This window comes from Anarhichas minor, unplaced genomic scaffold (genome assembly GCF_050575085.1).
Source record: "Anarhichas minor isolate MPS153535 unplaced genomic scaffold, ASM5057508v1 ptg000006l, whole genome shotgun sequence".
NCBI classification, from domain to species: domain Eukaryota; kingdom Metazoa; phylum Chordata; class Actinopteri; order Perciformes; family Anarhichadidae; genus Anarhichas; species Anarhichas minor.
Window position 1 is genome coordinate 147,143 of NW_027466452.1, and position 21,553 is coordinate 168,695.

A 21,553-nucleotide genomic window follows, 5' to 3' on the forward strand; every position below is an offset into this window, starting at 1 on the left:
GTATATGTATATATATATGTATATATATATATGTATATATATATGTATATATATATATGTATATATATATGTATATATATATGTATATATATATATGTATATATATATATGTATATATATATGTATATATATATATGTATATATATATGTATATATATATATGTATATATATATGTATATATATATATGTATATATATATGTATATATATATATGTATATATATATGTATATATATATATGTATATATATATGTATATATATATATGTATATATATATGTATATATATATATGTATATATATATGTATATATATATATGTATATATATATGTATATATATATATGTATATATATATGTATATATATATATGTATATATATATGTATATATATATATGTATATATATATGTATATATATATATGTATATATATATGTGTATATATAAGCTAAACATGACTTATATTTGTACTGACTGCATTGAGATCATTTGGATCTTTTTTGTCTAACAAAACAACAACCAGTAACTATATTGTTAGTACCACTATTTTAAAATTGACTAATTTTGGGGGTTTTGAATATTGCTGTCTTAGTCCCTCCCCCTGATGTGTCCTCTCCTATCTAGCCCTGTCAGATGAAGCTGGTCATTTCTTCTTCAACGGAAACACTGTGTTTGACAATCCACAAAACTTCCATGTGGCAGGAACAGTGATTAAATACCGGCGTCCAAGCAACGTATTCTCTGATGGGCTGGAGTATATCATTGCCCAGGGACCAACACTTCAGGGCCTGAATGCTATGGTAGTAAACACACACGGGACAAGTATATGTGTGTCTCATTTTGCTACAATAAAATAATGGGTTCAGTTCCAGTATGAAATATTTAACCTGTGATTTTCTCTTTGGACATGAAGTACTACAACCTGAATGGGAAGCTCCCCCACATCACCTACGAATACACGATCCATCGCACATCTCATGACATCACTGCTGCTGAAGACATCACAGCAGGCCCCTCCCATCTCAACCTCACCTATAACGAGGTAGATGAGGATGTCGGAGGGGATCAGCTTAGAATGACCAATGGGACATCTGTCCATCACTACAACAGCCAGCTGGGAGCTGATGACCAATCAGATGTCCAGCTGCAGGAAGAAGAAGAGGAGGAAGTCATTTGGGCCATCAGGACACCCAGCCCCCTGCCGCCGGCAGACATGTTGGTCTACAGGCCGGCGGATGTCACCAGTCATGTATTCAGCCATAACGATGTTGAGCGAGGACCTCCAGTACCGGCCGGCTACCGTGAGTCACAGATTGATCTGTCTTCTACTAATTGAGCTTTAGACTTTTTTGAAAATGATAACACATTTGTACAAAGAAGCTGCCAATAAACAGGGTTTCAGTGGTGGTTCTTCTATTAATTAGTCAGCTTTGAACGCTATGACCATTTTTACTCCATGATTGATTGACAAATAATCAATCATGGAGTAGAAATGGTCATAGCTTTCAAAATCAATGAAGAGATTGTTCTTGTTTCATATATTCAAATGATTGATGATCATATGAAACAGGCTTCTTTGTTTGTTGGAAGCAGAACTGAAGTCCGTCCAACACCTCCAGAGCCAGAGATCGTGACTACTGGCTACTACCACAGCTTTGTTGCACCTAGTTTTATACCGATGTACTCGACACAACATAGCAACGGCTGAGCTGGTGGTTAGCAGCGGTGCTAAAAGTACAACTAGAGCAAACAATGGCAATAGTGCTGACAGAGCAAACAGTGTGAACCAGGGGGGGGACATCGGCATGGCGATGCTGTGGGGCTCAACAGAGAGACTCACGTGCACGGAAATGCACGAGCAGCCGGCCCAGCTATGCACACAAAGCTCAGGGAAGCTCGGGTAACCACACAGAGGGAGACATTAGTGAGCTATATGATACAAGCTATTATGACCATATATCATCCTGGCTAATTCATTGGTCCAGCTCTACTGCAAACCTGACCAATGACAGGAGAGGTGGTGTAAAAGTTGCCCCCTCTCATGCTTTCAGAAACAGATCTCTGAGTGCAGGCTGTGTTGTGGGCTCATGTGTCTGTCGGTCTGGCAGTGACGTGTGTGTCTAGCTATTTCTTTCATTTGTTTTTCTGTTCATTAAGGAAGTTCCTCTAACTCCATTGACGAGCCATCCACTGCTGATGACAACACTGTGCTTGGTAGGAGAGACACATGGAGCCTCACACCTCTTTGTGTTGAGTGTTTGAATATCTTTAGTAAAATAAAACATCAACACATTTCTCTTTTTTATGCTATGATACACAGGGGTTCATGACAATGGATATGATATTTCTTTCCAATAATATTTGTAGACATTAAAAGAATGATGAGCTGGTGTGAGATGGGCCTCTATGTGCTGATCCTCCACACAAAGGGATGGAATAGAACACAGCCCGACTATCTCCATGCTGTTTAGTATCTGTTTCTTGACTTCTGGCCCCTGTGTAAAGACAAGAGGCCATCAAAATCCCATTCAAACAGAGAAACAATAAGATATTATAGTCTGAACTATATTACAAAAATATCACCAGTACATAACTGTTAATGTCCAAAATATCAGGATGTTTTAAAACCCCTACATTCATTTCTTTCTATCCATTCACAGGTGGTCAGAGTGCCCTGCTACTGGAGGACCTGCATTACAACCACACACACTCCCTCACAAACACACACTCTATGGAAAGGACACTCGCTGATCCACATCCACCAGCACAAACACACGTGCAAACGTTGTCTGACACAGACACAGAAACACGGTTGGAAATGCTCACAGTTACTGACACACACTCTGTTACACACACAGACACACACACTGCCATCTTGGTACAGCTGCAACAGGTGCCTGCAGTCCAGGCAGCCAACACAGAGAGGTATGTGGAACAGCTGTGGAATACAGTACATGCATGAAGGGCACTGTCATGCTATAAGATGACATTCAGTACACACTTATGTCACATAATGATCTACGGCTCGTTACACTTCCATAATCATTCTCTCTCTGCTTACAGCTTATCATTTGCAAGACTTTATATGAATTGAATGACATTAATGAGTATGAGTCTCTCCTGCAGGCCGTGTTGTTTCCCCTCATTCTTAACATTACTGTCTTAACTTTCCTCTTCTCCTGACAGTATCCTAATGATTCCTTTACTGGCTTTTTATAAAATGAAGCAGAAAACAATCCGGATTAAAAAGAATGTGTCTTCCTGTGTCTGTTTCTGTCTCTCTCCAGTAATGACTTTGACGTGGGTCTGGACCCAGACATTAGTCTGGCAGACATGTATCGCTGGAAGGTTTCTGCTTATGCTCCCTGCAGCTCGACGTGTACAACAGGTAAACACATTCACAACGTGCACACAGTGCAGAGTGTGGCTGGTACTGTGAGGCTCATATTGCATCTCAGGAATCCTCAGACAGAGTACCAGACCACAGCTTAAACATTGCTCTGAATCAGTGTGCAGGTAATCACAGCGACACTTCAGCGTCATTTAAGTCTCATAGCTGAAACTGATTACTAGGTTGTTTTTTGTTTGTTTGCTTGAATGTAGGAACATTCTGCATTCTGCATATAGGAGCATGCAGGATCAAATATGATGCATTATTATTGATTGAACTATCCCTACTAGCCCGACATCAGCTGCAACATACATGTACGTTGTTGATCTTTCTCTGTGCGCTCTCTGTTAACATTGTGTGTGTGTGTTGCCAGGTATCACCACTAGCTACGCCCTTTGTGTTCGATACGACGGCACTGAAGTCGATGACAGTTACTGTGACTCTCTGACCAGACCTGAGCCCACACATGAGTTCTGCACTGGGAAGGAGTGTCCTCCAAGGTCCTGGTCTTACTCACTCACTGACTGGTCTGCTGAGCTAAAACCCTCAAGTCTTCAGACTTTGGCACAGTTTATTTTGCAAATGGCAAAGAAGAAAGAATGAATGTAACAAGAATGTCATGCTGGTTAGAAATCCAAAAAGCATTAACAGAAGTAGGAATGACATCTTTTAATGTGACTGAAATGGTTTTAAACACCAACTGTATCTGAACATTGTATTAAATGTCTGAGCATCTTGTTTCCTCCTCAGATGGGAGACCAGTGGTTGGAGTGAGTGCTCTCGGACCTGTGCAGAGGGTGTTCAGTATCGTACTGTGCGCTGCTGGAAGATGCTGTCGCCCGGCCTCGACTCATCCGTCTACGATTCACTTTGTCTGTCACATGATCTTCACAAACCAGCCAATAGAAAGGTTTGCCTTGGCCAGAGCTGCGGACCCCAGTGGGAGGTGTCTGAGTGGTCCGAGGTAACACACCAAGCCACGGTGCAATGTTTCTGGTGTGGGTGTGCAATGTTACTGTCAATGTTGATGGCTCATGGTTTCATGGTACCATCTTGAAGTCGTGAAATCTGCTATTGTTGTTGTCAAAGTGGCAAAAACACAATACCAAGAACTGCCAACATGCATTCTGTTGCCCAAAAGTTCATGAAAAGGATTTCATCATCAGAATGAAAATATGTCCCATACTAACTGTGCTCACTCATCATTAACACAAACTAACTAAACATTTTGGTGGAATCTTTGCAGCAGGTGAAACATATTTTTTGTCAAGATGAGGCTATATTGGAATTGAACTCTTAACCTAAAACTGAAAATAACACAAACAATATCACAGTCATATCTCTGGCACCCATCCACTCATTTCTGAGTGGTTGCAGCCCAAATGTCTCTTGAGACTCTCCTGCTGCTCCTCAAGGGTCGAAGGGCTCTTGGCCCAACTAGAACGTTTAATCCTGGTCTCAACCTGCTGAGAGATGAAGCCAGTGACAAAACTGCACTTCCTCAAATGGCCAATTGATGCTGGCTCCGAAAGCGAGTCACTCACCATTGACCTCCATATTAAAATGCCTAATTTTACCACTCCACCGACAATCCATCTTTAGAGTTAGGCTGTCTCGTCACTGCCAAGATGGCGACTCACTCTGAGCTTCACTTCACTCACACCTGATTTTTGAGGCGTTAACTAAATGATGCACTGTGATAAAACACACCAATGCTTGTGTTCATCTTGACATTCCTCACCAAGTTGATAAAAATGCCATGGCATGAAAATGATTCAACACGCCAGCTACTGTTGTGAATCAGCCCTTAACCTTGCTCGGCCAATGCTGGCATAGAATCACCCCATTGAGACTTATCTATAAAACAGAATGATACCATCCTCTAATCAGAAGCCAGCGAATGTCACTGAGCAACTCTTGCTCCACACGGCAACCTGGAACGTGTACTGAACATTCAACTGTACAATTCAAATTGTACAGTTTTCAAACGATGCCGTTTTTTGCATTATTGATCTTCTTTGTGTGTACATAATGTATGTGTGTGTGTGTGTGTGTGTGTGTGTGTGTGTGTGTGTGTGTGTGTGTGTGTCAATGTTAGTGCTCGGCCCGTTGTGGCTCTCGGGGTGTCCGCACTCGGGAGGTCCGTTGTTCCATGGAAATGAGACTATGTAACAAGTCTTCTCAGCCAATAGAAAGTCAGGAATGTGAAGGCCCGCCCTGTGACAGAAGATGGACAGTTTCTGACTGGGGACCTGTGAGTTAACGACACTCACTCAGCTTCAGCATGGTGTACATACACGCACGTCAATGAAAGGGTTGCATTTCCAATTCAAAATGTCTGTGCATGTGCCAGTGCTCCGGTGTGTGTGGAGAGGGAAGGATGGTCCGTGCAGTGACCTGTCGATCATCAGGAGGGTTAGTGATGTCAGAGGAACAATGTGACCAGCTGCTGCGCCCGCTGGCCATCTATCCCTGTGGGGACAGAGATTGCACCCCCCACTGGGTGGAACAGGAATGGCAGCAGGTAAACATTTAAAGAAGCAGTCCTCAGAGCCCTTTGTTAGAGCATATTGTTGGCTGGTGGGTGAATTAGAACTTCTTTGAGACCAGCAAAATCAACTTTTCTTGTTTGTTTGTGTGTTCCAGTGTAATGCTACATGCGGGCGCGGGGTGCGTCACCGTCAGGTGGTGTGTGTTGGGCTGGAAGGTGGTGTGTTCAAAGAGTTTCCAGACAGCAGTTGTGACCACACCAACAAACCAGAGACCAGCTCCTCCTGCTTTCAGAGACCCTGCTCCAAATGGTTCACCACATCCTGGTCTCAGGTAACTGTCCGTCTGTCTGTCCGTCCGTCCGTCCGCCTGTCCGTCCGTCTGTCTGTCTGTCCGTCCGTATGTCTACTTACTGATGTACAGTACATAACCACAAGGATCTCAAATCAGGGGTGGCTAATTGTATACATTCCTGCACCTTCATAAATATTCTGTGTGTGTGCTGTCAATCCAGCTGTATTGGACTGAGTGTCTGTAGGTCTGCTCATCAGTAATATGTAGAGGAAAATGTCCCCTCATGCTCCCTCAGTGCAGTAAGACCTGTGGGAGTGGCGTCCAGGTTCGTGAAGTGAAGTGTTACCAGGGGGAGGAGCTGGTAACCAGGGGCCACAGCTGCAACTCTGCCCTCAGGCCAGAAGCCCGACAGAGCTGTGAGATCCAGAGCTGTGTGACGGAAGCACCAGGTACAGAAACAAACACTTACTGTAGCTGATGCACCGTCTCAGCAAGCTCTCTGCTCCATCAGCGGAGGATAGATAAATCATCAATGTGAGAAAGTCTGTTTCTGTTGTGGAGCATTCAAACTTCTTTCTTATATTTTCAACATATTTCATACTTTTTTGTGCTTTTTGTGTGTTTCTCCAGCAGCAGCCCCAGCAGCGTCAGTGGTAGTGGTAGAAGACTCGTGCCAAGACAAACCAACAGCCAACTGTGCCCTGGTCCTAAAGGTGAAACTGTGTTCCCACTGGTACTACAGAAAGGCCTGCTGCCAGTCCTGTAAGGCACCCAGACCCTGAAGTCATTACTGTAACCTCTCACCTCAACCACTGGTACCAAAGGTCCCATTACATTCGTATTGGTGCTACACAAAAGCCTGCTGCTAGCAATGTAACTCTTTCTCCACTGATGTCAAAGGTCAACCTGTGGTCAATGTTATACCTTTAATCTTGTTCCCTCGCACAGAGATTTTCTTCTGAAAGTAAATCTGTTTTTGTACGTTGTAGTAGTACCATCACTACCAAAGATAACCAATCACAAGGATAGTTCCTGGGGTAAAAACCCACCCACCTCTGTGTCCATCACTGCATGTAACTCCAATTCCATTTTCAAAGTGATGCCACCTAAAGGGAACGTCTGTAGTCTATCCATTCCCTCACTTCTTAAAGGCACGGTACGGATATTTTCTACTGGGTTGGTATCAGGTACTCTTCCATAGTTCCATAGTCAGTGTGTTGGCTGTAGTACCAGCACGAAGCAAAGCATGTACTTCTGTGGATGGGGGCAGCAGCAAATGATATATTTTAGCCACCTAGAAAAATCCATGTCGGTTTAAGTGTACGCTATATTTAGAATATTTCCGCTGGGTTACCTTGCCTTGAGACAACTAAAGAATACATGTTTACAACGGGGACCTGAAGCCGTTAACTTTGCCAAAGCCACCAGACTATTGAAAACTGGAATTACCGCCTCGCAATCTTATGACTTTTTGCAGTGTACATCCACGTCTATCCAAAATGTCGTCACATGAACCTAATTTTATCCCGGGTTTGTGTGAAATTGTCTTAATTATCATATGAATTCTTGGGTTATGGCCATAAATGTGTTTTGTGAGGTCGGAGTGACCTTTGGGCATCAAACTCTAATCAGTGAGTCCTTGAGTCCAGAGACAGAAGGACAGACAACCCAAAAACATAACTCCAAAAGAATCTCAACCATCCCATTAATGTTCCACTGAAGCCAGTTCATCTGAGAGCACATGGTAGCTTTGTTGTTACTGTGGCAACAGACTGGACTAGGGACAAAAATGCAGCTGAGCCACTTCAGACCTGGTCCAGTCCTGCTATGCATATACAGCCCAGTAGTATTACTGGTGCCATGCTGATATGTAACCATGCTCTTTTTTCGGCTACTTAAAAATATGCAACGTAACAGAGTTACTCCCAGCTTCACTGTTGCTCCTTTCTCAACACAGTAACAACAAAGCCTGCTGCGTCTCCATTGTGACCTCCTGATCCCCGTCATGGCTCCATGTTGCCTACACCTCACAGAGCTTCCTTTAGGAGACACACAAATCCAATCCTCATGCAACTTCACATCACATCACATATGCATATGCACCTGGAAACACTTCAATGTGGAAAAAAGACCAAAAAATTATACAAATTTCTGATGTTGCTGTAGACATGTCAGATGTGACAGCTCAACAAGGGACTCAATGAAAGTTCATCACTGGAGATGCTGTCCTGAGAACAGACACGACACAACCCACCAACAAGTGTGGCCAAACTCTCATCTATCAGACGCGCTGCATACACTTAAGTGTTGTTTACCTGTTGTTACTGTCGTCACAGAGCTGCTGTTCTTCTTCTTCCTGCTTACTGTATCTCACATAAAGAATAAAAGACCCGCTGTGTTTGACAAGCATCTGTGTCTGACTTGTGATTGCTGCTCGTCTTGGTGACGCTTCAGCTGATCATTTAAAGAACATGGAGGGAGACTTTTCAACGACAAGGTAAAGACCTGAAAACCAAGCAACTCACTGTTAGTGAGGGGAAAGCTTCAATTTCAATGGTTGCCAGCTTAACCATGGTAACCATGGAACCAAACAGAGGAGGTATAAGGTTCTAACCTCTGAATGAAGGAGCATTAACACAGGGGAACTGTGGGTAATAATTAAGCTATCATCTGAAACATAACCTGCTTGAATGTGTACGTGAGAGTGTCATAATCCACCGCTGAGCTGTTTAGAATACTCTCCTTAACATGCACATTTAACATTGTCATGGTAACAAGAGATGGCTACACACCAGTTACTCACCTCAGCTGCTCTCAAGCAGCCACTTTGGATCTCTGGCGTACAGACGGACTGTCAGAAGACCTCCAGGGGATTTCATCTTGCCATCTTGCCGAGATTCAGAGAGCATTAAGCCATCACTGCATTGTAGCTTTAAAGGATCTCTGACACACTTCTTTGTGTCTGCAGGAAACAACCAGCAGCTCCACAGACACGGTGAGTACCTGATGCTCAAACGTCTGCAGAGAAGGTGATCAAGGTTCTATATAAGAGACACTGGACTTATTACGCGTTAGTGGATCCAAGTACAATTCCAAAGCTGGAACTCAACGGTCAATGTTTCTACAGATGTTTCTAACGGTTCATAAATGGCAGCTTGCTTTTATCATACGTGTCAACATTTCAATGACGATGACAAGTCACAAAAGAGTGTGGTGTTAACTGTATCCACGTTTTTGATAAATGGCAAAGAGGAAAGAAGTTTATTATATAAATTTGAAATAATAATAATGCTATCTGTCAGATTCTCTTTACCTTAGTTTGTTGTGCGTTTAGTCTCTTTTTTGGTCAATGAACTCAGCTGAGAATAGGAGTGTAGGGAGAGAGAGTCTGTAACCAAAACTGTATTATTTACACAATATTACCATGTGTATATTGTTACCACATTATCAATATTACATTTTTAAATATCACCTCTATCAACACCACTTTAGATAGTTTGATGCGCGCAGTGATACATGTATTCAGATCACTAGTTCTTACATGTCATACATCTATTGCATGTATTGTTGACTCAATTCATATCATTGTAAGTTTTGTATGTTGTTATAGGGTCAATACATTCTAATGCTATTGGATCATGTTCTTGCAGTCATACCGTACCAAGTTCATACCAATCAAACCAACACGATGAAAACACAAGAAGTCGGATACTTAACTTTAGTAAAAGTACCTGCACAGCATTACAAGTGAAAGTCTTACATTCAAAGTGGTACTGAAGTAAATGTACAGAATTATTAGAGTTACCTGTTCTGAGATCTGATCTTATTATAACTGACATTATTAGATGTTTCATGTACGTAGCGTTGTACTGTTAGCTGCTCAAGGTGGACTCGAGTCTGAACTAACCTAGTGGTCGGGCCCCTCCAAAGGGTCACCAGATAAATCTGAGGTTATTGAGATTATTAATGAGAGAAAAACACACACAGCTAGTTAAATGAAATATCTGAGAAGGACCCAGGACAATGTATTTCTGGTGGAACTAACAACTCAGACATCTGAAACATGAAAGGTCTTTGAACGTTGCATGATAAGTTACATGGTTTATTAACAAGTATAAGAAGGGAAGGGTGGTGGATGGGTCAAACCAACAGGACTGTAACCCAGGAGACCGCTGTTCATGTCATGTGTGAAACCAAAAGTTAACACTGACTTTACGCTTGTTACATAATGTCATTATATTTGTTACGTAACACTATTTAATAAAGTCTGCTCAGGGCAGTTGTTATTTTTAATGTAGTTATGTTGTTGTCTTACAGATGTTGTAATATTTGAACACAATGGTTTGCAGAAACAGAGCCAACATTTGTTCTGTCCATTGTCCTCTTTGGTAAGGATCTTCATGGCATGGAAAACCATCTGTATATAAAGAACATCTGTAATATCCCACTTAGTCTAGTTTAGTTTGATAGTTAGAAATATATGTTACTATATCAATGCTTTTTAATGACTTATTGTTAATCCATGGCACACATCTTGTTACGTAAATGAAATATTTCACTTTATCTGTTCGATCTATTTGTTGGAAGTTTGTGCAGCACTTTGACTCATACTGTTATTGTTTATTTTCTAATTACTGAGTGAAAAGGATATCTTGACACACACAAATGTGATGTGATGATGCCACTGCTCACTCTGCCACATACTGAATGTCCCTCATTTCCTTACTGGGACTATTTGCCCGAAGAGGACCTGGTTAATTGAAACATCGGCAACACAATTAACGGGAGCTGTGTGGAATGTCCTTCTTGTGTTGGAATTTTTCGTATTTTTTACATCCAGCACCTTACAGCACTAGAGTTCTGTGGATGTGCATATACTCTCTGCATATGCTCTAGCGTTTTGTTAGGGATCACATGGTAAACGGTGGGGAAGCGCTGGTTTTGTTAAGGCCGTAGCCACCACTGAGGCAAGGACTCAAAAGCACGACTCAAGACCAGGACAGTTCCAGACTGTTCCACAGGTTCAGTACACAGGTAGGCAGTCAGCACAGGCACACAAATCAAAAACAGGTGAGGCAGTCAAGGAAAAGCAGAGACAAATACCAGGTAACCGAGAACACAGGGGAGAAATGCTGGAACATTAGACACGGCCGTACTCAGGCGGACTGGCACAGACAAAGAGGAGCACACAGACTAAATACTCTAGGGGGGAGGAGGAGGAGGAGGAGGAGGAGAAGAAGAAGAAACAGGTGAAGATGATCAGGGCGGGGAAAGGTAATCACACTGGCGGGAAGCCCACAAGGGCAGGAAGTGAAGTTATCTGAGTGGAGAGGGAGAGCTGAGTGTAAATATAAAACAGGAAACATCAAAATTAATGTAACATAAATGTAAAAACAAGGAAAGGTTAACTGAGGAAGCTTGTGGAGGAGTTACAGGTTTAGTCTACAACAATGTGCTACTTAAGTCTATGTTATATCAAGTAAATATGTCCCTCTGAAATGTACTTGAGTAGTATTGTGAAGTAATAAAATGGACATATACTGAAGTACAAATATCTTGGTTATCATGAACACACAACATGTAGTTTATTCCTTTAATATTTCCAAGAGTTACATTCTCGGGAAAATCTTACATTTGAATTTTCCGTAAAGCCCTCCATTGAGGCGTCCTCTAGAGTTTCACTTTATCGGTTTGTTTCTCATTCATTTTCCTGGTGTCACATGCAGAACCTATTGTTCTCCGAGTCAGTATTCATTGGGACATTTGTTAAAGACCTGGTTCACCATCTGCTTCTTTTTTCATGAAAAGAAAAGCTTGGTTGATGCACATGCATATCAGAAATTGGACTTGCTGGGACATTTATGCTGTCCATAAAGCAAACACATGTTCTCCATGTTTAATAAACAGTGCTGTTTCCGGTCTGTTTCAGATGCCTCTTCAGGCCGCTGCGTTGCTCCTAGCAGCGCTGTGTGTGTGCCGCGTGCAGGAGGGCGTGGCTTTCCCTAACGGCTCGGTGGCGTTCTCCTGCGGCAGCATGATGCCCGTACACCCGCCCTACACCCCCTCCTCCAGCAGCCCGCCGGTCACACTGTCTACATCCAGCGCCTCCTACAGGCCGGGTGGTGTCCTTACAGGTACACCTTTGCAGCAACGTCGCACTCTAAATTACCAGGAAGTCCATAATAACATTCAATATTGTAATGGATAACTTGCTGTATGTGAAACCATGTTTTACTCAACATCTTGTGTTTGTTCGTCCTTTCTCTGAACAGTCTGTATGTTTTCCTCATGTAGGAGAACATACAGATTCTAAATGGTTCATACATGTGAATGTGTGAGTACTGAAGGCCATGTGGTTCCCATTAATGCCCTCATTAAGATGAAACCAATGAAAGAATCTTTCTTTACACTTTTATTTCCATGTGGCAATAATTACAATAATAGAAAAAGTCTAATAAAATGCTAACTTTTTAAAGAAATAAATAGACGGTTTTTTTGTGCCTCTTGAGGATTCTGTGGTATCGGGTCCAGTAACAGTCTGTGGCCTTGTTTTAGCATAAATCTATTATTTATAAAACAGGAGGAAAAAAAATCTAAATGACAAAACATGTACTATTATAATGCTGGTATTATGTTAGTATACCAACATATGTCCATGTTTTTTTAACACCATGGAATACCAGTACTAGTAGTATTTCCACATATTTATTCTAGATATTTACATATGTACAGTACTTTGAAAACATCTCAGAAATAGGGAAAATTATACTGATATGTTTTCACCCAATATATAATGTATTAACATTAATATGCGATAATAACAGCGGTTAATGTTGATATATATTTTGTCTTATGCTTCACCACCTTCACTCAAGAACTCATCAAAGGGTTAAGAGGTCATTCCAGTTGTACAAGTTAAAAAACCATGAGGGGTGTAACGGTTCACAAAGTCTCGGTTCGGTTCAATACGATACAATGGGGCCACGGTTAGGGTCGCACGATGATGGATTCATTTGTGTACAGGAAGCTGCAGCAACTCCTGTTTTATCTTTAACACATGGGCTGCTGCTGTGCTTCTGTGAAAGAAGGTCACAATCTCTAATCTTTGGAGGAGGCCAGAGATCTGCTGCACTGCCATTGCTTTCTGAGACGCTACATCAATGACATCGGTCTATTTGTGTCGTTACAGTCAGGTACATGGCTGAAGATATGGCTCTTCATCTCCATTCAGTAGTGAGGTAATGTGTCGTTACAGTCAGGTAGCGTTGTGTCTGAAGAACATGGCTCTTCATCTCCATTCAGTAGTGAGGTAATGTGTCGTTACAGTCAGGTAGCTTTGTGTCTGAAGAACATGGCTCTTCATCTCCATTCAGTAGTGAGGTAATGTGTCGTTACTGTCAGGTATCTTTGTGTCTGAAGAACATGGCTCTTCATCTCCATTCGGTTGTGAGGTAATGCGTCCTTACAGTCAGGTAGCTTTGTGTCTGAAGAACATGGCTCTTCATCTCCATTCGGTAGTGAGGTAATGTGTCGTTACAGTCAGGTATCTTTGTGTCTGAAGAACATGGCTCTTCATCTCCATTCGGTAGTGAGCTAATGTGTCGTTACTGTCATGTAGCTTTGTGTCTGAAGAACATTGCTCTTCATCTCCATTCGGTAGTGAGGTAATGTGTCGTTACAGTCAGGTAGCTTTGTGTCTGCAGAACATGGCTCTTCATCTCCATTCGGTAGTGAGCTAATGTGTCGTTACAGTCAGGTAGCTTTGTGTCTGAAGAACATGGCTCTTCATCTCCATTCGGTAGTGAGGTAATGTGTCGTTACTGTCAGGTATCTTTGTGTCTGAAGAACATGGCTCTTCATCTCCATTCGGTAGTGAGGTAATGTGTCGTTACTGTCAGGTAGCTTTGTGTCTGAAGAACATGGCTCTTCATCTCCATTCGGTAGTGAGGTAATGTGTCGTTACAGTCAGGTAGCTTTGTGTCTGAAGAACATTGCTCTTCATCTCCATTCGGTAGTGAGGTAATGTGTCGTTACAGTCAGGTAGCTTTGTGTCTGCAGAACATGGCTCTTCATCTCCATTCGGTAGTGAGCTAATGTGTCGTTACAGTCAGGTAGCTTTGTGTCTGAAGAACATGGCTCTTCATCTCCATTCGGTAGTGAGGTAATGTGTCGTTACAGTCAGGTATCTTTGTGTCTGAAGAACATGGCTCTTCATCTCCATTCGGTAGTGAGGTAATGTGTCGTTACTGTCAGGTATCTTTGTGTCTGAAGAACATGGCTCTTCATCTCCATTCGGTAGTGAGGTAATGTGTCGTTACTGTCAGGTAGCTTTGTGTCTGAAGAACATGGCTCTTCATCTCCATTCGGTAGTGAGGTAATGTGTCGTTACAGTCAGGTAGCTTTGTGTCTGAAGAACATTGCTCTTCATCTCCATTCGGTAGTGAGGTAATGTGTCGTTACAGTCAGGTAGCTTTGTGTCTGCAGAACATGGCTCTTCATCTCCATTCGGTAGTGAGCTAATGTGTCGTCACAGTCAGGTAACGTTGTGTCTGAAGAACATTGCTCTTCATCTCCATTCGGTAGTGAGCTAATGTGTCGTTACTGTTACGGGTGTAGTTAGGACCCAGGAGCAGTACGACAAGAACCGGATTGGTTTGATTTAAGTTCTTTATTAGAAACGCACGACAGGTAGAATATGCTCTGGCAGAATCCACGACAGGTTTCTCGGGGTCAAGGACAGAAGGGCTGAGTAAGTTTCCAGGGCAGAAGCAAGGCGAGGTAGTCCGGAACAGGCAGGGTCGGCAACAGGGAATCAGTCCAAGGGTGAGTGCGGGAAAGTTGAGCATGTAAGCAAAGAACGATCTGGCAGTGAGTGTGTCTGAGGCAGGGGTTTAAATAGTGAAGAGGTAGAGTGAGCAGGTGAGAGTGATGAGCTGATGAGGAGAGTGTGACTGGCAGGTGCCCTGAATGAACTAATTAGGTGAGTGAAAGGTGGGAAGAAGTGACAGAGCTGTGACAGAACCCCCCCCTCAAGGGACGGCTCCGGAAGTCCAAAAAAAAAAAATAAAAAAAATAAAAAACGTCTCCCAAGGGAGGGTGGTGGGGGCCCGGAGGAGGGTCAAAACTCCTCCGAGGCCGCAGAGTCAGAATCCCCATCCAGGTGGGTGGAGGGGTTCAGGTGGGAGGGTTCCTTGGGCCCGGAGGGAGGTCTCTCATGGTCCGCACCGGGGACCTGCTGGGTGTTCCTGGCAGTCGTCTGGGTCCTAGATGGTTGTTCTGTGTGCTGCCGATGAAATCTGGCGATGAGTCGAGGGTCGCAGATGTTCCGAGCCGGAACCCATTGCCTCTCCTCCGGACCGTATCCCTCCCAGTCGACCAGGTATTGAAGCCCTCGCCCCCAGCGGCGGGAGCGCAGCAGGCGATGGACAGAGTAAACCGGACCTCCTTCAAAGAGGCGAGGAGGCGGAGGAGGCGGAGCAGCCGGCACCAAAGGGCTCTCCCGGACCGGTTTGACCTTGGATACATGGAACGTGGGGTGAATGCGCATGGACCTGGGAAGCTTGAGCCTTACTGCTGCCGGGTTGATGATCCTCTCAATCTCGAACGGCCCGATGAACCGTGGGCCTAGCTTTTTAGACTCCACCCGCAAGGGTAGGTCCCTGGTTGCCAACCACACCCTCTGACCCACCTGGTAGATAGGGGCTGGGGTGCGGTGTCGATTCGCCGCTGTAGCAGCACGGTCCGCAGACTGGAGCAGGGTTGCTCGGGCCCTAGCCCAGGTCTGGTGGCAGCAGCGGATGAATGTCTGGACAGATGGGCAGGAAACTTCCCTTTCCAATGCCGGGAACAGGGGTGGCTGGAACCCATAAGCACACTGAAAGGGTGACAAGCCTGTGGCGGAACTGGTCAGGGTGTTATGGGCGTACTCTACCCACATCAACTGGCGGGACCAGGAGGCAGGATTCCGGGAGACCATGCAGCGAAGGGCTGTTTCCATCTCCTGATTCTTCCTCTCCGTCTGACCATTGGACTGAGGATGAAACCCCGAAGACAGACTGACAGTGGCCCCCAGCAGAGTGCAGAATTCCCTCCAAAAGATGGAGGTGAACTGAGGACCTCGGTCGGAGACAACGTCGACTGGAATTCCATGCAGGCGGAAGATATGCAGACAGATGAGTTCAGCCGTCTCCTTAGCAGATGGGAGTTTGGGGAGAGGAATAAAGTGGGCCATCTTGCTGAATCTGTCGACCACTGTCAGAATGACGGTGTGGCCCTCAGATAACGGTAGTCCGGTGACAAAGTCCAGGGAGATGTGAGACCACGGACGATGAGGCACAGGGAGAGGCCGCAGGAGGCCGGCCGGAGCCTGATGGGAAGGTTTCTGTTGGTTGCACACAGGGCAGGCGTTGACGAATTCCCTGGTGTCCTCGTTGAGCAAGACCCACCAGAAGCGCTGCCGCAGGACGTCCTGGGTCCTCTGGATGCCCGGGTGACAGGTAAGTGGAGAGGAGTGTGCCCACTGGAGGACGTCGGACCGAAGGCCCTGAGGAACAAACAGGCGGTTAGGAGGGCACGCGCTGGGACCGGCTTGACCCCTAGTAGCGGCCCTCACCGATCTCTCAATCTCCCAGGTGAGAACGCCTACTTGACAGGAGGCAGGGAGGATGGATGAGGGACCAGCGGTGGATTCCTCCTCCCCCTGGAACTGACGGGAAAGGGCATCAGGCTTGACATTGCGGGAACCGGGGCGATAGGAGAGCGTGAAGTGGAACCGGGTGAAGAATAATGACCACCTGGCCTGTCGGGAATTGAGTCTCTTGGCTGTGCGGATGTACTCCAGGTTCTTGTGGTCGGTCCAAACAAGGAATGGGAGCTTGGTCCCCTCCAACCAATGCCGCCACTCCTCCAGGGCCAGCTTTACTGCTAGTAGTTCTCGGTTACCAATGTCATAGTTTCTCTCAGCGGGGGAAAGCCGTCGCGAGAAAAAGGCACAGGGATGGAGCTTTTGATCAGTGGCCGAGCGCTGGGACAGGACACCCCAAACACCTATGTCGGAGGCATCCACCTCCACCACAAATTGCCTGTCAGGATCCGGGACTCGGAGGATGGGTGCAGAAGTGAATCTGGACTTCAGGTTCTGGAAGGTCTCTTCAGCTGCAGGAGTCCATCGGAAAGGGTTCTTGGAGGAGGTGAGGGCGGTGAGTGGGGAAGCGACCGCACTGTAATTCCTGATGAACCTCCAGTAGAAGTTGGCGAACCCCAGGAAACTTTGAAGTTGCTTGCAGGAGCTTGGAACAGGCCAGGTAGTGACCGCGGCAACCTTAGCGGGGTCCATCTGGATGCTGCCCTGGGAGACAATATACCCCAGGAATGAAACCGTGTGAACATGAAACTCGCACTTCTCCGCCTTCACAAACAGGGAGTTCTCCAGTAGGCGTTGAAGCACGGACTGGACATGGTGCACATGTTCCTCTTGGTTCTTGGAAAAGATCAGGATGTCGTCGAGGTAGACGAATACGTGCCGGTCCAACATGTCTCGGAGCACGTCGTTGACCAGGGCCTGGAAGATGGCGGGGGCGTTGGTTAAGCCGAAGGGCATCACAAGGTACTCGTAATGTCCTTTAGGTGTATTGAATGCCGTCTTCCACTCATCCCCTTCCCTGATCCGGACCAGGTGATAGGCATTGCGGAGGTCAAGCTTGGAGAAGATGGTGGCCCCTTGAAGTAGCTCGAAGGGCGTTGCGATGAGTGGCAAGGGGTAGCGGTTCTTAACCGTGATTTCATTTAAGCCCCGGTAGTCGATGCAGGGTCTGAGAGTTTTGTCCTTCTTATCCACAAAGAAAAATCCAGCCCCTGCGGGAGAGGACGAGGGGCGTATGATACCGGAAGCCAGGGAGTCATTAATATACTTGTCCATAGCTTCTCTTTCAGGAGCTGACAGGGAATACAGGCGCCCCTTAGGGGGAAATGTACCAGGATGGAGGTCGATGGCACAATCATACGGACGGTGAGGAGGCAGAGACAGGGCCTTGGATTTGTTGAATACTTCCCCAAAGTCCAAGTATTCCGCAGGAACCCCCGGAAGTTCAGGCGTGGACCTGGAGAGCGCGGCACTTCGTGGAACGGCGGCTTGCTTCAGGCAGACTAGGTGACAGGCCTGGCTCCAACCCCGAAAAGCTCCCGTAGTCCAGTCGACGTGCGGATTATGTCGACGCAGCCAGGGGTATCCCAGAATGAGGGGGATGTGAGGAGTTTGCAGGATGTGGAAACTGATGGTCTCGTGGTGGTTGCCGGATAACAGCATGTGTACCGGGACGGTTTGGTGAGTCACCGTTCCCAGAAGATGACCGTCCAGGGCGCTGGCTGAGACCGCCTGTGGAAGAGGTCTCCGGTCGATTCCCAACTGGGTAACAAGGTCCTCGTCCATGATGGACGCGTCTGCTCCAGAATCCAGGAAGGTGGAAATAGTATGGGAGCCCCCGGTTAATAGTAGTTGGGCGTGGAAAAGTGGTCGTTGACAGGCGGAGGATCGGGAATCAGCTCGGCTCACCCGTACCTCCCTCCTTACTGGCGAGCCCGGTCTTTTAACGGGCAATTGTAAACATAATGACCCGCCTGACCACAGTACATGCATAGGTTTCCCCGTCTGCGTCGCTCTCGTTCCTCTGTGGATAGCCCAGTACGTCCCACTTGCATGGGTTCACTCGCCTGAGGAAGCGGCTGCATCGGCGTGTAATCCAGAGCCGTAGCACGAGGAAAGCGAGACGGTTGCCCTTGACTTGGCTGTCCCCGGTGCCTTGCCAGCCGTCTGACTTGGATGCGGCGATCCACTCTGGAGGTAGTCTCGATAAGTCCGTCCAGGGACGTGGGTAGCTCAATCGAGATGAGTTCATCTTTGATGTAATCCGCTAACCCGAGCAGATATGCGTCACACTGGGCATCCATCCCCCATGAACTTAATCGAGCCTGGGTCCGGAAATCAATGGCATAGTCCGTGACCGATCGGTGGCCCTGCTGGAGCCTCATTAGCCCTCCGGTGACGTCCGGTCCTCCGGAAACTGCCCCAAAAACCTTGCGTAACTCGGCAGAGAAGGACTGGAAGGAAGCACAGGCAGGAGTACGACGATCCCACTCCGCCGTTCCCCACAGCCGAGCTCTCCCCGTCAGGTGGTTGATGGTAAACGCTACCCTGGCGTCTTCAGACGCGAAAGTGCGGGGCTGCAACGCAAACAGGATGGAGCAGTTCGTCAGGAATGCGTTGCAACCCTCAGGATCCCCGGCGTAGCGTTCGGGTTCCCCCACCCGGGGCTCCGAGACCGCCGTAGATGCTGCTGGATCCATTCCCGACTGAACCGGAGCGAGTTGCAGTGAAGCAGCCACGTTGGCCGGAGCTGTGGCTGCCGTGAGTTGTCGTACCTGGTCTATCAACGTGATGAGAACCTGGTTTTGATTCGCCAGGTCTTGGCGAACCTCGGCGGTGTTGGTGGCGACCATGGTCTGGGTTCGTCGCATCGCCTCCTCGATCGCCTCGAACCGGGCCCATGCGGTGGCGTCGTCTGCTGGATCCATGTTAAGGCCAGATCGTACTGTTACGGGTGTAGTTAGGACCCAGGAGCAGTACGACAAGACCCGGACTGGTTTGATTTAAGTTCTTTATTAGAAACGCACGACAGGTAGAATATGCTCTGGCAGAATCCACGACAGGTTTCTCGGGGTCAAGGACAGAAGGGCTGAGTAAGTTTCCAGGGCAGAAGCAAGGCGAGGTAGTCCGGAACAGGCAGGGTCGGCAACAGGGAATCAGTCCAAGGGTGAGTGCGGGAAAGTTGAGCATGTAAGCAAAGAACGATCTGGCAGTGAGTGTGTCTGAGGCAGGGGTTTAAATAGTGAAGAGGTAGAGTGAGCAGGTGAGAGTGATGAGCTGATGAGGAGAGTGTGACTGGCAGGTGCCCTGAATGAACTAATTAGGTGAGTGAAAGGTGGGAAGAAGTGACAGAGCTGTGACAGTTACAGTCAGGTATCTTTGTGTCTGAAGAACATTGCTCTTCATCTCCATTCGGTAGTGAGGTAATGTGTCGTTACAGTCAGGTAGCTTTGTGTCTGAAGAACATGGCTCTTCATCTCCATTCGGTAGTGAGCTAACGTGTCGTTACAGTGAGGTAGCTTTGTGTCTGCAGAACATGGCTCTTCATCTCCATTCGGTAGTGAGCTAATGTGTCGTTACAGTCAGGTAGCTTTGTGTCTGAAGAACATGGCTCTTCATCTCCATTCGGTAGTGAGCTAATGTGTCGTTACAGTCAGGTAGCTTTGTGCCTGCAGAACATGGCTCTTCATCTCCATTCGGTAGTGAGCTAATGTGTCGTTACAGTCAGGTAGCTTTGTGTCTGAAGAACATGGCTCTTCATCTCCATTCGGTAGTGAGGTAATGTGTCGTTACAGTCAGGTAGCTTTGTGTCTGAAGAACATGGCTCTTCATCTCCATTCGGTAGTGAGGTAATGTGTCGTTACAGTCAGGTAGCTTTGTGTCTGAAGAACATGGCTCTTCATCTCCATTCGGTAGTGAGGTAATGTGTCGTTACAGTCAGGTAGCTTTGTGTCTGAAGAACATGGCCCTTCATCTCCATTCGGTAGTGAGGTAATGTGTCGTTACAGTCAGGTAGCTTTGTGTCTGAAGAACATGGCTCTTCATCTCCATTCGGTAGTGAGGTAATGTGTCGTTACAGTCAGGTAGCTTTGTGTCTGAAGAACATGGCTCTTCATCTCCATTCGGTAGTGAGCTAATGTGTCGTTACAGTGAGGTAGCTTTGTGTCTGCAGAACATGGCTCTTCATCTCCATCCGGTAGTGAGCTAATGTGTCGTTACAGTCAGGTAGCTTTGTGTCTGAAGAACATGGCTCTTCATCTCCATTCGGTAGTGAGCTAATGTGTCGTTACAGTCAGGTAGCTTTGTGCCTGCAGAACATGGCTCTTCATCTCCATTCGGTAGTGAGCTAATGTGTCGTTACAGTCAGGTAGCTTTGTGTCTGAAGAACATGGCTCTTCATCTCCATTCGGTAGTGAGGTAATGTGTCGTTACAGTCAGGTAGCTTTGTGTCTGAAGAACATGGCTCTTCATCTCCATTTGGTAGTGAGGTAATGTGTCGTTACAGTCAGGTAGCTTTGTGTCTGAAGAACATGGCTCTTCATCTCCATTCGGTAGTGAGGTAATGTGTCCTTACAGTCAGGTAGCTTTGTTTCTGAAGAACATGGCTCTTCATCTCCATTCGGTAGTGAGGTAATGTGTCGTTACAGTCAGGTAGCTTTGTGTCTGAAGAACATGGCTCTTCATCTCCATTCGGTAGTGAGGTAATGTGTCCTTACAGTCAGGTATCTTTGTGTCTGA

The 21,553-nt window shown here is 46.0% G+C and overlaps 1 protein-coding gene across 3 annotated transcripts in view; it reads left to right on the plus strand.

Moving 5' to 3' along the window:
- The window catches only part of LOC142934244 (ADAMTS-like protein 2), a 31,301-nt gene extending 22,718 nt beyond the window's left edge, over nucleotides 1-8,583 (plus strand). For 2 of the 3 annotated variants that reach the window (XM_076078751.1, XM_076078759.1), the window contains exons 9-20: nucleotides 624-799; nucleotides 913-1,300; nucleotides 2,157-2,213; nucleotides 2,660-2,924; nucleotides 3,287-3,387; nucleotides 3,764-3,890; nucleotides 4,141-4,354; nucleotides 5,489-5,644; nucleotides 5,744-5,914; nucleotides 6,037-6,213; nucleotides 6,470-6,623; nucleotides 6,805-8,583. In XM_076078751.1, the coding sequence (XP_075934866.1) occupies nucleotides 624-799; nucleotides 913-1,300; nucleotides 2,157-2,213; nucleotides 2,660-2,924; nucleotides 3,287-3,387; nucleotides 3,764-3,890; nucleotides 4,141-4,354; nucleotides 5,489-5,644; nucleotides 5,744-5,914; nucleotides 6,037-6,213; nucleotides 6,470-6,623; nucleotides 6,805-6,956 (2,138 nt within the window). In that variant the 3' untranslated portion in view covers nucleotides 6,957-8,583. The remainder of the gene's footprint in view (nucleotides 1-623; nucleotides 800-912; nucleotides 1,301-2,156; nucleotides 2,214-2,659; nucleotides 2,925-3,286; nucleotides 3,388-3,763; nucleotides 3,891-4,140; nucleotides 4,355-5,488; nucleotides 5,645-5,743; nucleotides 5,915-6,036; nucleotides 6,214-6,469; nucleotides 6,624-6,804) is intronic. The other variant, XM_076078767.1, reaches the window with a different exon arrangement.
- Nucleotides 8,584-21,553: the final 12,970 nt, after the last annotated feature.